The 14666-nt window shown below is 35.2% G+C and overlaps 1 protein-coding gene across 1 annotated transcript; it reads right to left on the bottom strand.

Annotated features, from left to right (window-relative positions):
- Positions 1-2590: 2590 nt before the first annotated feature.
- Positions 2591-5356, bottom strand: LOC149580363 (uncharacterized). The gene has a single exon (XM_089790475.1). The coding sequence runs from the start codon at positions 4855-4857 to the stop codon at positions 2884-2886; it is 1974 nt and encodes a 657-aa protein (XP_089646601.1). The 5' UTR covers positions 4858-5356; the 3' UTR covers positions 2591-2883.
- Between the last annotated feature and the right edge of the window lie 9310 nt (positions 5357-14666).

Raw genomic sequence — 14666 nt, 5'->3', positions numbered from 1 at the left:
AATATAAAAATGTGATTATTGTCTGGTACAAAAGCTTTCAATTTTATTCATTTACTATTATAACATAAATGAGAATACATACTCAATAAATCAAAATGACTAGGGGAAGAGCACTAGTTAAGGTCTATCTATGTTTCAATTATGCAATCAATTGATTAGTAATTAGATAAATTGTGGAACTTCATTGGTAATGTGGTGTACAATAATTGCCCTATTATTGAACTAATTGGTGCAAATCTTTTGATCATCAAAACCACTTTGAAATGACCACTTTTTGACCCTCCCACACATACCAAATCCCACAATGTTCAACTTGTATACCCAAAGACCACAACACCAGCTATGAACAGTGAAGCTGTATGTGCCAAGATAACCAAAATATGCCAAAATCCAATATACCATTTAGAAACTTATGATACTTAAAATTAAATATAACTATAATTGAAGCTCTTCCCATTATAATAATAAATTTTAAAATTGTGAATATTCTAAGGGTATGACTAGTAACTAAATAACTTTCTTATAAAGCCCAAACCATCTTACTAACACAAAGCCAATTCAAAGAAAAGTCACGCTTGCAGATTTTGAGCCCATAAAAAGGAAAATAAGGTTAGCCCTAAAGAGTGTGAAGATAACAATACTCGCACCATATTTGAAACATTACCTGAAAAAGTAGAACATAAACGTGTAAGAAGAATTTGTGCAAAGGAGAGTGTCTAGCTGAAATGTCTATAGAAGATGTACCTTTCATGCAATGTGTATGATGGAATTTGATTCCTTAACCTTCTCAGCTACTGTTACATGTTCGACATCACTGAATATCATTACTTACAAATACAGTAAACCCAAGAAAAAGTATACAAACAGCTCATTGTTTGACTATACTAAAGAGGCAACAGTAATATAATATTCTCATGCTAAAAGTATAAAATAAGGAGCTTGACTGACCACGCTTGCCTTGCCAACAAATCACACGGCATTGTTAATCATATCAACAATATTTGTTTTTTCATTTACTTTATCATATCAACAATAGTTAGTTTGATCACAAGAAAGTTTCCCATATATTAATTTTCAACAAGAATACTGACAAATGCAAAATGCTTGTTGATGCTACAGAGCACTACATTAACAAATAGAATACTGTGGACTTTATAAAGCGTGCATAATGGAGGGCCCATTTTTTTGTTTATGTCCTTTAAGCATGTAGCCATTCACATATCCTTAATTACTGATTGACATTAGGGTTTAGAGAAGCTTCCTAAGTAATTGTATAATCAAGCCCTTTTGAGAGCAGACAGGAAGGGGCAGCAAATGCTGATCTACAGTCAGAAACTGTCTGAATGGTGCTGATTCTGTTTATGATTGTGTGTAGTGTACAAAGGACACTTCTAAAGTCAGCAATGTCCCACTCATCATCATAATCAAGAAACAGAAATATATAATAATGTTGTATGGTAGATAATGCACTTGGAATAGTGTGATGCACCTTCACAACAATGTTTGACCATCAAATGGGCAAGGATTTTTTTGCCAAATTGTATTGATATGTCTATGTTTCAGGATACCCATCTTGTCTCTCGTATCTTCTTGGAGATACTAGCGAGTGTGTTTCTACAATCTATAAGAATTGTCAATTACTGCTTCTGGAATTGATTGTGTAAGAATATTTTTTCATCAACGTTTCAGATTGCACTCCATGATCCATCATCAGGATGAAGGAGAGAAAGCAAAAGGGAGAGAGATCCAAAATGTTTCTCCTTTTGCTCTCTCTCTCTTTCAACCTTATAATGGATCCTAGAGTGCAATCCGAAATGTTGATGAAAAATAAATCTTACACAATCGACTCCAGAAGCAGTATTTGAAAAATGCTTGGAGATATTTTGTATTTTGGCTTCTGTCTTGATGTTCCAATGGAATCCAGGAATCCTTCCCTGAAGAACTCTAATCTGCAAACCTTAAAGTGAACTACCAATATTTTAAGACCCTGAAGAAAGGAATCAGAAACCAGATTTGATTAGCTGTATAAAGGGCTGGTCTTGGTTGAATAGGATGAGCGATCCCTTCCCAAGAGAGCAATTTTGATTTGTTCAATATGCTTCCAATTTAACAAACATTTTTATATGCTTTACCAGCCCCACCATAAATAGTCATAATTCTTGATACGATCCATACAAAAAATTCTTGAGCAATTGAGTTGACAAAGCTTTCATTCTTGTTCAACTGCCTTGCTTAATTATGGTGAGACTTGGAATTATTCCCTTGGATAGCTATTTTACTTGGCCCACACAATGGTAAATGGAGATATGTTTCGGAGCTTACTCTCTTCTTAGAATATGAAATATGAAAGTACTGAATCCCAATTCATGCAAGGAAAGCAACTGCAAGACTCATTAACTGGTGACAAAATCTGTACATTTTACTCGTATAGAAACATACTAAAAATTGCCCATTAGATATTGCAGCACAAAATAAACGAATTCCTCTAAATCATATCAAAGACTTCTTTAAAACTGCAAAGAGTATCAGTTTTAAACCTTTTAGCTGAGAATGAAGACGTACAGGCTGGAGAAGTTAGGAATGTATAGAATTGTTGTAAAATGTCAAGTACAGAAATCTGTACAAACATATCAGAGATCTTATTGCTATAAAATTAATGACAGTCAGCTTTCAGTTGCCTATACACAGATTGTTTTCCATCAGTAATTGTTTGCTGATGAAACCAATCCACAAATTTCAAGATCAGGGCTTGAGTCCTCATGAAGAACTTACAAAAACAAATTTATGCCTAATATCCTTGGAAAAATATTTTTTGTATAGAATGAATGCTCAAAGTAATTTTCATACTCCAGATGCACTTGTTTATCTAGAGTGACACAAAGATCAAGATGCCGGCATCAAGGCATGGGCAATCTGGTGTGTCCTCAACTCATCCATAGATGTGAACTTGTAGCCACATATGTTACACTCTACATACCTAAAGCCATCATTTGACACAGCTTCAAGCATCTTTATTCTCTTAGCAAAAGCAGGAACCACTTCCATCATTCCATAAGCATCTTCAAAATCTTCTTCATCCACTGGTGCTGGCTCATTCAGATCAAAGAGTGGCTCTTTTTTAGTATCCCTCTGCTTTGGCTGTTCCTCCGTTGAAATCACACTGTTTGCTGGCTCTGGAACTCTTTCACCACTCCAATGGCATCTCTTGTGCCCACCAAGAGCTTGTCCTGATGGGAAAACCTTGTGGCAGATTGAACACTCATGCCCCTTGGCCTTCTTCATTGGAATTGCAAGCTCCATCTTCTTCTCATGACCTAAATTACTCATATTTGTAGCTCTCTTATCCTCTTCTCGTTCATGTGAAGAACACATATCATACTCCACCATTAGTTGACTGCTACCATCTTCAGTAATCTCTTCCTCGGTCACCTCCTCCACTTCCTCATTAACATAGGTTATGGCAAAACAACCCTTCACTTTCCTGTGACTTGCCCTATGACCTCCAAGGGCCTGATGAGAATTGAAGAGCTTCTTGCATGTGTTACATTTATATTTGCCTCTTGTTTCAGTCATACTTTCCTGATATTCGTACTTCCTTTTCCTTGAATGATATACTGATTCCTCTGTCAACTGCCTCTCCACTGGTCTATTAACCTTATTAGAATTAGTATTGGCTTTATCTGCAATAGAAGCAAGCATCACAAGGAAACGGGCAGCCTCATTATCATCCTCAAGCTCCTCGGGATTGATATTATCCACATCTTCTTTACCAGCATCCTCCTCCAGTTGAGTTTGAATAAGCCCAACTGGTCTTCTCCTACTTCTCTTTGCAGTAACGGACCAGGTGAGGAGGCTTCTGGAGAAAGGCTCATAAACTTCCGTTCTTGACTTCTTCATGCTCTCTCTATCACTCTCCTCATCTGAAACTGAAACTGCCTCTTCTTCTTCTTCTTTCTCTTCCAGATCTTCTGAGCTCTGCCAGTACAATGGGGAAACACTAACAGCACCTGGATCAGCAAAAACAATACCGTGACCATTGATATTGTCCTCATTATCATCATCATCAGTATCATCCGGGGGCTGAATTCCTCTCCATTCCCTTTCAGGATGGCACCTCATATGACCGAACAGTGCCTTGGATGAGAAAAACTCCTTCCCACACTCAACACAAGCTCTGCTGTTCTTGGTGCTCAAATCCATGTTGAACTCCTCATCATTCAGCCTCCTACTCCGCTTGGGATTCCTTCTCAGTGTGTACAAAGACACAATCTTTTGATCACTCAATTCCTCCTCTTCAGCATCCATATTCATACTTTTCAACACTCCGTAGTCCTCTTCCTCTTCTTCTCCTTCCTCTTCAATACTATCATTTCTGACCCAGTTGGAATTCTCATTGGATCTACTTGTGGGTACCTTGGATTTCTTCATCCAGTTATCTGCCGATGAGCGCCCATCCCTAGAAACAACAATTCCACTGCTAGATGATTCGCCATTAGACCTGCTGGTCCCATGCACTCTCACATGGCCGCCAAGAGCCCTCCCCGAGCTAAAAGCTCTGCCGCAAAATCTACAAACATGGGCATCTCTGCTACTCATGCTGCTGTTCTTGTCGCCCTGCTTGATGGAATTAGAAACCGCCACCGAATTCTCTCTAACCACCTCAAAATCGGTCTCCCCCATCACCGATTCCTTGGGCGATTGAGATTGAGATTGAGATTGAAGAAGCTTCTTGTTCATCATCTTCTCCAAAACATTACAGCTGGTATCATCAATCCCCATCCCCAAAGTCTCCATGCAATCTTCTCTTGCATGCTCAAAACCGGGCTTTCTCCCAGAGTCCACACCATAACCCATCATAACTAATCAAAAGCTCAAAAAACTATCGGAAACCCAAGAACATATATGAATCCCAAATAAACTCCCCAATCCAATGTACTAATAGTATACGCCGAGGCAGGGGAGAAGTTGGGAAACTTGACTGTCAAGTTCCGAATTGGCCGGTCTATTGGACGCCCACTTTAAAATCCACCTTAAACATCATATCAAGCTTTGAACTTTACAACATCCACCTCAGACAAGTTAAAGATAACAAGACAAAATAAAAAAAGATGAAAGGAAGATCCCAGAACCGTAAGCTCATCTAGTCTCTCTGTAAGTTCTTCCAAATCTTTTTTGTGCAACCACTCTTGTTGACAGTGTTAAATAGGTAAAGTGCATGGCCTTTAAAAAACAAGATCAATCCCCATGAAGAACAGCAACACCCACATACAGAAAACGATCTGTTTCCGGCATGGAAGGAGAACCAAGTTGAATTTTTTCTGGCGATTTCAACACCCAAATGATAACGACAAAAAAACCGAACTACCAACCAATATGCCACTCCCGCCCTTAAATCCCTGCGGGTATCTCTGCTCTCTGACCGTCAGATGAAGAGCCTGTTCTATCCTGAGCGTCCAGTCGGCGCAATCATCCTCACCTGTTAACGCAGCAGCTGACGGAATGGAATACTAAAAATTTTAAAATATAAAATTAGCAGCGGAAACTTTGTGTGAGTCCAGGCAACCTTGGATTGCAAAAGTCCATAAATTTGATGCCCGTATGACCGTATTTGTAGAAGATTTTCTTGAAATTCAATTAAAGCCTTTTGGGAAACTGAGAGATTCTGATTCGGATAATGGGGTTGAGATCTGGATTGATTCGCAGATGTTGGGTTCAAATTGTAATGGGTTTAGTTATTGATTCTTTTATAAAACGTAGATGAAGGTTTATTACAATGCATCGCATCGTTTGATAGATAATTATAGAAAACTGTTCTAAAAATTAACTTCGGTAAAAGTTTAACTAAACTTCGAATCATTGAATTAAATATTGGAGTCCTTTGATAAAAGAGAGGTTTTTTATCTTAAAACAATCTGGTCTAATTTGGTTTTTTCTTAAAACATTACTTGTTTTTAGAAAATAATAGAAGATATCGATAAGTGTAGTTTAAATTTTAATTTGATGAAAATCTATTTGTACCGGTTTGAGAAATTACTTGGAAAAATCTTAATATCAAATAATCAAATAAATGTTTGGGTTCTCTCGGTTTTTATCAAATTAAGGAAAAAAACGAATTTTGATCCTCTATCCTGAAAAAGAAAAGATTTTATACTTCATCTTGATTCTCTCGGTTACAAAATTAAGAAGATTTTGGGCCAACTTCGAGAAACTGCAGATATTTGAAGTTGTATAGAAAATTTCAGTGACAGGTAAGATCGACCGTCATATTTGAACGCGCAACGACTCTTGTGCATGCAATGAAATGACAGGGATGCTGACGTGGCAGTGAGTGATTGGACATAACCGGCGGTATATCTGCCAACAAGTCGCTGTCAGATGATGACGTCAGTAGTGTGGTGATGACGTCATCGCACCGGTAAATGGCATCAACAATGTTTGAAGTCTTGTGTAACTGAAAACTGTTTTTCCTTTAGCGGAAATGATTTCTTTTCTTTTTTTAAAATGCATTTAATTTTCTTGTTCTGATTAAACGTTCAGGAGATTTTACTTTTTTCTTTCCATGTTATTTTATTAAATGTTTTAGGTGTGAATTATTTATTATTTTAGTTGGGGCCTATTTTTAGATGATCACATGAAGGTTTTGACAATTAAAGGAGGTGTAAAGCTGTTGGTTTTGATTCCAAGGAAATTATAGGGTTCAATTTTTCTTATAAAAATATATTTATTTAACATATGCAAAAAATAAAATAAAATCAATATAATGTTAAATAATTGATCAATTATTATTGTTGTTATTTTTATTTGTTAGAATTGGAAGTGTAAGTAGTGAAAACAATAGTGAAAATGTGATGTTTAAGATTTTTTTAATAAATAATATATTTATTTAAAATATATTCAGAAATATTAATAAGATAAAAAAGTTTTTATGGAGTGAGTGCAATATGATAATTTGTAAGTTTTAGGTTGCGAAAACAATTTGAATGTGTGGCATAAATCTAACAAATAGAGCTACAAACTTCATTCTAGTTGGTGGATAAGATCCTGCAACATTGCAAGCAATTGGAAGAATCAAAGTTGTTTTTAAATTCAATTGATGCAAAAATATTCACATAATCGAATCTAGAAATAGATTATATCTCATCGATTGTGGAAATCTACTTGCACTCCTAATTGGAAGAATGTGGAGATTCTTACATTTTCCACAAGGATAAAGTGTCATTAGGCAATAGGAAGGGGTAAGTGAAGATGAAATTCTTCGTGAAGCAAACTAGTATGCGAGAAAAACCTAGTCACGAGAAAAGCAAAGCAAAACAAGGGGAAAGAAAAGAAAATGATATGCAGAAAGAAGGTGTCATTGAGGATGGCAAGTGGAAACCCTCTCGACAAACAATAGTAAAGCCTTTTTTATTTCAACACAGATCCTCAACCCAATATGGGGCATTTCAAAATCTTCATTTTTTTTTTGTGGTAAAATTGAGCAGAGTGGGCAATACAACTAAAAATATAACCAAATTATTGTTTGAGCACTTGCAAGTTGGATAAGTGCTAGGTCTTTGTTCAAGTGTTTCTATCTCATTGATTGTGTTAGTAGGTCATTGCAAAATGAAATTATGTATGGAAAATCACCATCGTTTGAAGGTTTCTATTATAATTGCATCATTAGGAATTTTGATCCCAACAAGAATAAACCCAAAACAATTTTGAGATGGATAAAGATTAGATAACCTACCAAAAAATTGAAATATAAATGCATTAAAAAATTGGGGAGTCTCTAAAAACTTTTCTAGGGGTAGAGGATGATTTTTTCTTTGTGATTTACTAACGACAAAAGAAGAAATTGTGGTCAATATAGATACAAATAAGCAATATTTAGACAACTTGGAAATGATCACCGAAAAGAGGAAGTGGTTTTAGAAAATTAAAATCAAGATGAGTGGTTTTGGGCTAAATGTATCTTAGGGCAAGGTTTTGAGATCAATTGCTCAAACGCAAAGGTAAGAAGGAATAAGGGGCAAGAAAATCTCTTTGTAGATAAATTGAGAAAGGAATTTGGGGATTCATCCCATAAGGCCCAATATGACAAGTTAATCAAGGAAAGATTAGATCAGAAAGAGAAATTATAGAAGAGGACAATAATAATAGCATGAATCTTTCTAGAAAATTCAACTGGGTATGCGATGAGGAGATTATGTAGGGAAAGGAATTAGTGGTATCTTTAAAATAGTTTAAAAGCTCCAATAGAGGATGAGAGGATAACAAGTCAAGATAATCTCATCTAAATCCTTACAAAAATTGAAACATTGCACATAGAAGTCAATTGGGAGCACTAAACTCAAAAAACTTGTTAGACAACACTGCAAAACAAATAAGTTTGAACATCCAAAGGATAAATTTGGCTTGCATCAATTATAAAATTGGTTAGATACAAGCTACCCTTATTGAATGAAATCTTGCAAAAAAATAAAAACTCTATCAAAAGGGGTCAAAGATTAAGACATTTAACGACACAAAGAATATCCCTCTAAAAGCTAGGAGGAAGAAAGTGGAAACAATTGATACTCCAATAGAGAAGAATCACATTCCATTATAATTAGAGGCAATTTGTAAAATTTTGGGTAGGGTATGACCTTCTCTTTGGAGAGGAGGTTTTCATAGGAGGAATATAGGGATTAAAGGACAATGTGAGTTAAGTAGTTTGTCAGAATTTAGAAAATAAGGAGAAACTAGATGGTGAGAAATCATTATGAGAAAGGAAAGGAAGGAAATCATTGATTGAGCTAAGAACCAAAGATGGAGAAGTAGGGGACCAAACCAAAATCACCACATTTCTAAAAAAAGGGGAATGGAAACACCCTTCCCTAGGATCCATGATTCTCCCGTCCAATGTTAGAGGTCTAAACATGCCCAACAAATAATTCTTGGTCAAGCATATAGTCTCAATAACTAAGGCTAAAGTAATGATATTACAAGATTCTAAATTAACTGAATATCAAATGTCATTGTTTAATAAGAATAATGATAGTTGGAAAGATGAAGCAATTCAATTTGAAGGAACATCTAGTGGCCTAGACACCATCTAGAATCTGTGAAGGCTTTTATTTGAAAAAAGTAGCTAAAGGAACGAAATATTAACACAAAAATGTGCTTCATGTTGATAAATGTATACAAACCCACTCCCATTAACAAAAAAAAGAACTATGGGGGAATCAAATAAATTCTTAAGTAGTGTCCCCTTCTCCCTTATAGTAATTGGGGAATACTTACAATTCTCTTTTGCATCTAGAGGACAAAAGTGGTAGAATCCAAAGGATGAGCCAATCCTTGTTAGACTTCACCCAATGGGTAGTTGGAGTTAATCTCTTGGAAATTGAGTAAGAGAATGACCTATTCACTTGGAATAATAGGAGGTTGGGTTTCAGATACATTACTAAAAAGCTTAAAATATTCTTCTTCCATGAAGATCTAAAAAAGTCTCCCTTTTCCATCAAATGTACCATTTTTCATTTCTTAGATTTGGATCAATATTTGATTCAACTAATACTAATAGGTGATGAAAAACCTCTAAACAACCCCTTTAAATTTGAAAATACGTGGATGAAGGATAGTAATTTCTTTGAGCTATTAGAATCATAGTAGGAGGAACAATTTGATAGATCTAAGATTTTTTTCTTTATAGTCAAGCTAAAATCAATTAAAAATAAATTGCTAAAATGGAATAATGATCAATTTATAAATATATGTGCAACAAAACAATCTATTGAAGAAGAAATGAAATTCTTGAATATGGAGGTTATTTAGTATGGAATGGATTAGGGAAAGTTCATGAAATAAATTGTTGTTTTAAAAGAAAGTGAGGAGTGTTTGTTGGAAAAATGGAAGCGCTTAGTAGGGTAAAGACCTTCACTTTTCACACTAAAGCATTATGTGTGCGGGGAGAAGGAAGATCTCTAAGCACAATCCATTTTGAATTTGAATTATATTAGTAAGACCTAGATAGAGGAAGGAATGCCAATGCTTAATTTAAATTATTAAAAGGAAATTATGCAAATATATACCTCTTTATCTCGTGTGTGAGATGTGTAAATGTAAATATACAATTAAAAATGTAAATATACAATTAAACTAATTGATTTAATGAAATGTAAATCTAGTGCTAAATGAATGCAATCAACCCAATTAAGATATGAAATTATGTTTAAACTATAAATTGAAATGAAAGAGAGAAGACTCACCTTGAAATGTGTAAAGGAAGATGACCTTTTGCTCTAAAAAGTGCATATCTATACCTATTACTGAAATTCCATCTATGGATTACTAAGTCAAATAGAAAACCCAAAAACTCTTTGTTAAGGTTTTTGGAATAGGTTGACTTGATCGAAAAGCATCTAGAACACATTATGGGAGGTCATCATCTACCCAAGGCTCTATACCTAGGTCGACCTAGATTTTTCTAGAAGCTTTCAGGGAGTATTTCCTACATATGCAATAAAACATTTGTAACCTAGTTGTGCACAATAAATTTAGATTTTTGTTTTTGGTTTGATGAGGGCTTTCCTTTGTCAAGTCCGAGATTAAGGAATCACCCTTGAATTGAAATGTAAATGCAATGATAAAGGAAATGATAACATGTAGTAGGATTGAATAGATCAAATGAAATATATAATTACTTTTGTAGATACAATTGAATTTAATATGTGATTAAGTATGTATATGTAATAGCCTGACTCAAAGAAACCAAAAGGAAGCCAAAAATCATGAATAGGAATGTATGTGACATGCCATGATGAAAGATAGAAGAAATTGAAGGATTTTGAATGATAAATCTCCTCCTTTGAAGCCAAACTCCACTAACACCTTGAAGGAAGAAGTTGTATACAAAGAAGAAAATGCTCGAACTTGATGAATGCTTGAAGATAATTGCTTTCTAAATGCCTTGATCTTCCTTTCTAATGGATTGATGGATTGGTATATATTGATGTAAGAATGAAGAGCCTAAGGCCCTTTTTATACTAGTTTTTGGGTGTTAAAATGAGGAAGGCCAATACAGGAGTAAAATTAATTAATTGGAAACCCTAAAGAACTTCGGGCCCTATGACCCCAAATCACTAAGAAAGAGGTTGATCAAGTTGACCTATTCCCAAGAAAGGGTATAGAACAAGGGCATAAAGGCCTTGGATGAGGTGCATGAAGAATTGGGAAATAATGGTCACATCGAAAGTTATGGCAAAAAAGGTGATAATGCAAAACCTAAAGGACCATGACAGAAGGTGAGAAATGGTCTAGAAGTATGAGATATATTAGAGGAGGAGAAAGAGAGACCAAAATTAGAGTAAGGAGGGTTAGAAGGTCTAAAAAATAAGTGCTTCCATTTATGACAATACATTTATCCCCGAATTTAGCAAGGAGTATGAGGCAAGTGATACTCTTGGTAAAGGAAGAAGAGAAGGGAGAAGAGACAATGTCACAATGAGGTAGAACATCACCAAGATTAAGGACATAATACCCCAAACCTAGGATCTTGACTCCATTTTGAGACATAAGAGCACAAAAAAAAAGCCAAAATAATAGTAATCCAAAGACTCAAAAAGTCCAAATGAACTAGTGAAAGGAGCCTCAATTAAAAATGCCCCACCCACTATCATATTTGGAAGGATATTAAAAAGTATAAGAGATCACATAGGAAATGTAAGAGAACCACAAAGGACTACACCCCTCATGATTTTATCTTATCAACATGAAAGCATATACAGAGAGAGAGGGAGGGTGATTATCTTGCCTTGTATGGTTCATGTGCCTTACCATGAATCACAAAAGGAAGGATTGAATGGTCTAATAGGTTTGTATCCCTGATAGTCCATCTTCAAAAATAAAAAATAAAAAGAAGGATCAAATTGTCTAACACATTTGTGTTTCTTGTAGGCAATCCTATGTCCCCTTCTGTGGCTTATGCATGCATGTCTATATGTGTCTACTTGTGGATCAATTCCTTGGTATCACCATAGAGTGTAAATGTGTTTGTGTGTGTGAGTTTCCATAGGATGGAGGAGTATCACTAATACCCATGATTTAACAATGTAAAAATTTGAAATATAAAAATGTGTTTCCTCGAGATGGAGAGAAGTATCACTAATACACACTAAGGAGTGACATGTAAAAGTAAAAACAAAAGTGCATACAAATGAAAGTATAATACAAGGAGGGCATATGTATTATGAATATTTAACCATAGACATCCATACCAACCTTTTTTCCATCACTAAGATCTTTTATAACATGTTTCAACTTTACACAATTATCAGTAGTATGACCCTTGTCCCTATAGAAATTGCAATAGTGACCATCTCTCCACGATGGAGGCTTAACTTTGGGATCATAGGGTCGCAAGTTGTCTGTAAATATGATTATCTTGTTCACAAGAAAAGTTTTAAGGATCACCTCATATTGAAATTATGATGTGGATCCCAGTTAGACTAGGAGGTTAATTTTCTCCCACTTCATTTGGCATGGTTTCCCTCTAGATTTTACTATGGGGATTTAGGGGAAATGCCCCCATGCTCTAGGGGTAAAGGCGAAATGCCCCTTGTGAGTTCCTAGGGAAGAGCCCTAGGTGATGTCCAGGGGCAGCTCCCCTTACAAGACCTTGGGGTGAGAAACCCTAGGTGCACTCCCTATTGCAATACAGGGAAAGATCGAGGGGTAATGCCCCCAAAGCCAAAATGGATTTACTATTGTAAAAGATACCAAGAGTTATATTTTTCTACTGGTCAGCTTATTCTAGCCCTAATTTTGTAAGAAAAAAATCTTTTATAAAATTGCTTAAGGTTAGGAAATTTAGAATAAATGATGAGATTATAGCTTCTTGCGGTGATATTTAGCTGTAAGGGATTATAGATTGTAATCACTGAATAATAAGAATGTTGGACTCACTATAGGTAGATGTAGCTTAGGGATTGGGAGAACCACTTTATATCTTTGTGTCTTGTGTTCCTTGCTATGCACTTTATTATTTTATGATATTGGTTATATTTGCATGTAATTATTATTTATGTCTCATTAATCCTAACAATGAATCTCCTAGGGATGTGAATTATTATTTTGGTCTTGGTTTCCATGTTGACCTTACCTTCAAATAATTAGATTTTTCATTTAGAGAAGCCTCTTGGAGTTTCATAGCTTGACACTTGATATATTAAAAATGGGCTCCTTACGCTTAGATGTATCCATTGCCCCATCATTGACAACACACTTATTTTTCTTCTAATAAGTATTCTTTCTTTTATCTTTTTTGTTGTTGTTGTTATTGGACTTATCCTTGTTCAAAGTGAGAATTCCTTGTTTAACTAAGACATCTTCGGTACAAAAAGCACTTTCTATAATGTTGTCAAATGTATCAAAGATTTGCTTCCTTAGGTCATAGTGTAATTTGGATACAAGGTTGTTCACAAAGATGTCAATTTTCTCTTTCTCAGGAATTTGTCAAGGATATCTAGAAAACAACTTCCTCCACCTTTGCAATAATGTAACAAACTATTCACCTTTTTTTTGTTAAAGATTGCACAAGTCGAACATAGTGATTGATTGTTGAATATTGTATGAAAAATGTTGAACAAACCTTTGGAAATGCCCATCAAAAGTCTTAATTGGAGGTGAAATCTTAGTTATCCATTTCATAGCTTGACTACAAAGGCTCCTAGGGAATAACCTCATAAGATAAGTGTCCTCATGCACGAACTCCATACTCAAAGTGTAAAATTGTCTCACATGATCATAGGGATCTCCATTCCCATTATACTTGTCATATTGAAGAAATTCAGCCTTGTGAGGGAAAGGAGTCATGTGCAAACTTTTGACAAATGGCAGAGGGCATACAGACTCAATAGAGAATGAAGTCTTAGGTGTCACTATGTGTTTCATGTCTTGAAGTCTCTTCATCAAAAGCTCCTCATAAGAGGGGTCTTTCTTTTGAATCATCTTATTAACATCAAAGTTATATTGTAACTTTTCCCCTTTAGATACCATATACACGAGATATTGGTCACCACTTTTCTCTAAGGGTTTCTTGACATGTTTATGGACGCAAGCATCTTTTTGTAATTTTAGAAGTTCCTCACCAATAATATCTTGGTTTTAATCATTGTCATGTTGAGACGCATGTGAAGCATGTCAAGAGTTATGTCTAGAATGCCTAGGGGGTGATTCATAATTGACATATTGAGTTGACCTAGGAGGAGTGTTTGAGGGTGATCCATTTACATTGTTCCCAAACACATTTGAAGTGAATTGTTCATTATTGCCAAAAATATTTGCAAGGAATTGGTCATCATTTATAAACACACTCACATTGATTCATTTATCCATATGTTGTATTTTATCTTCAATGAAAGCTCTGTTGTCTAAGTCCCTTTCTTCCATCTTTCATTTTACATGAAGAGACCGTAAATGCGCTTGTTTCTTTCCTCCCTAGACATGGTGTAAGAGACATTAGTTTCCAACATAAGTAATCTAATATGTGTCTCAAAGTTACTATTAAAGTGATTAAAAGGTTCAAACCAAGCTTCAAAAGTTTCTTTAGGATATCATTCAAAGACAATTTGTGGTTTTTTTCACAAATGACATTGAAGTCTAGCAATCAAAGGTAACTTGTCAAAGCTAATTTGGGGTTTTTT

This window comes from Cupressus sempervirens, chromosome 1, assembly GCF_028749045.1.
Source record: "Cupressus sempervirens isolate cs-2001-9-10 chromosome 1, ASM2874904v1, whole genome shotgun sequence".
Lineage (NCBI taxonomy): Eukaryota > Viridiplantae > Streptophyta > Pinopsida > Cupressales > Cupressaceae > Cupressus > Cupressus sempervirens.
The sequence above is the reverse complement of the archived record's forward strand: the minus strand, read 5'-3'. Positions and strand labels throughout refer to the sequence as shown.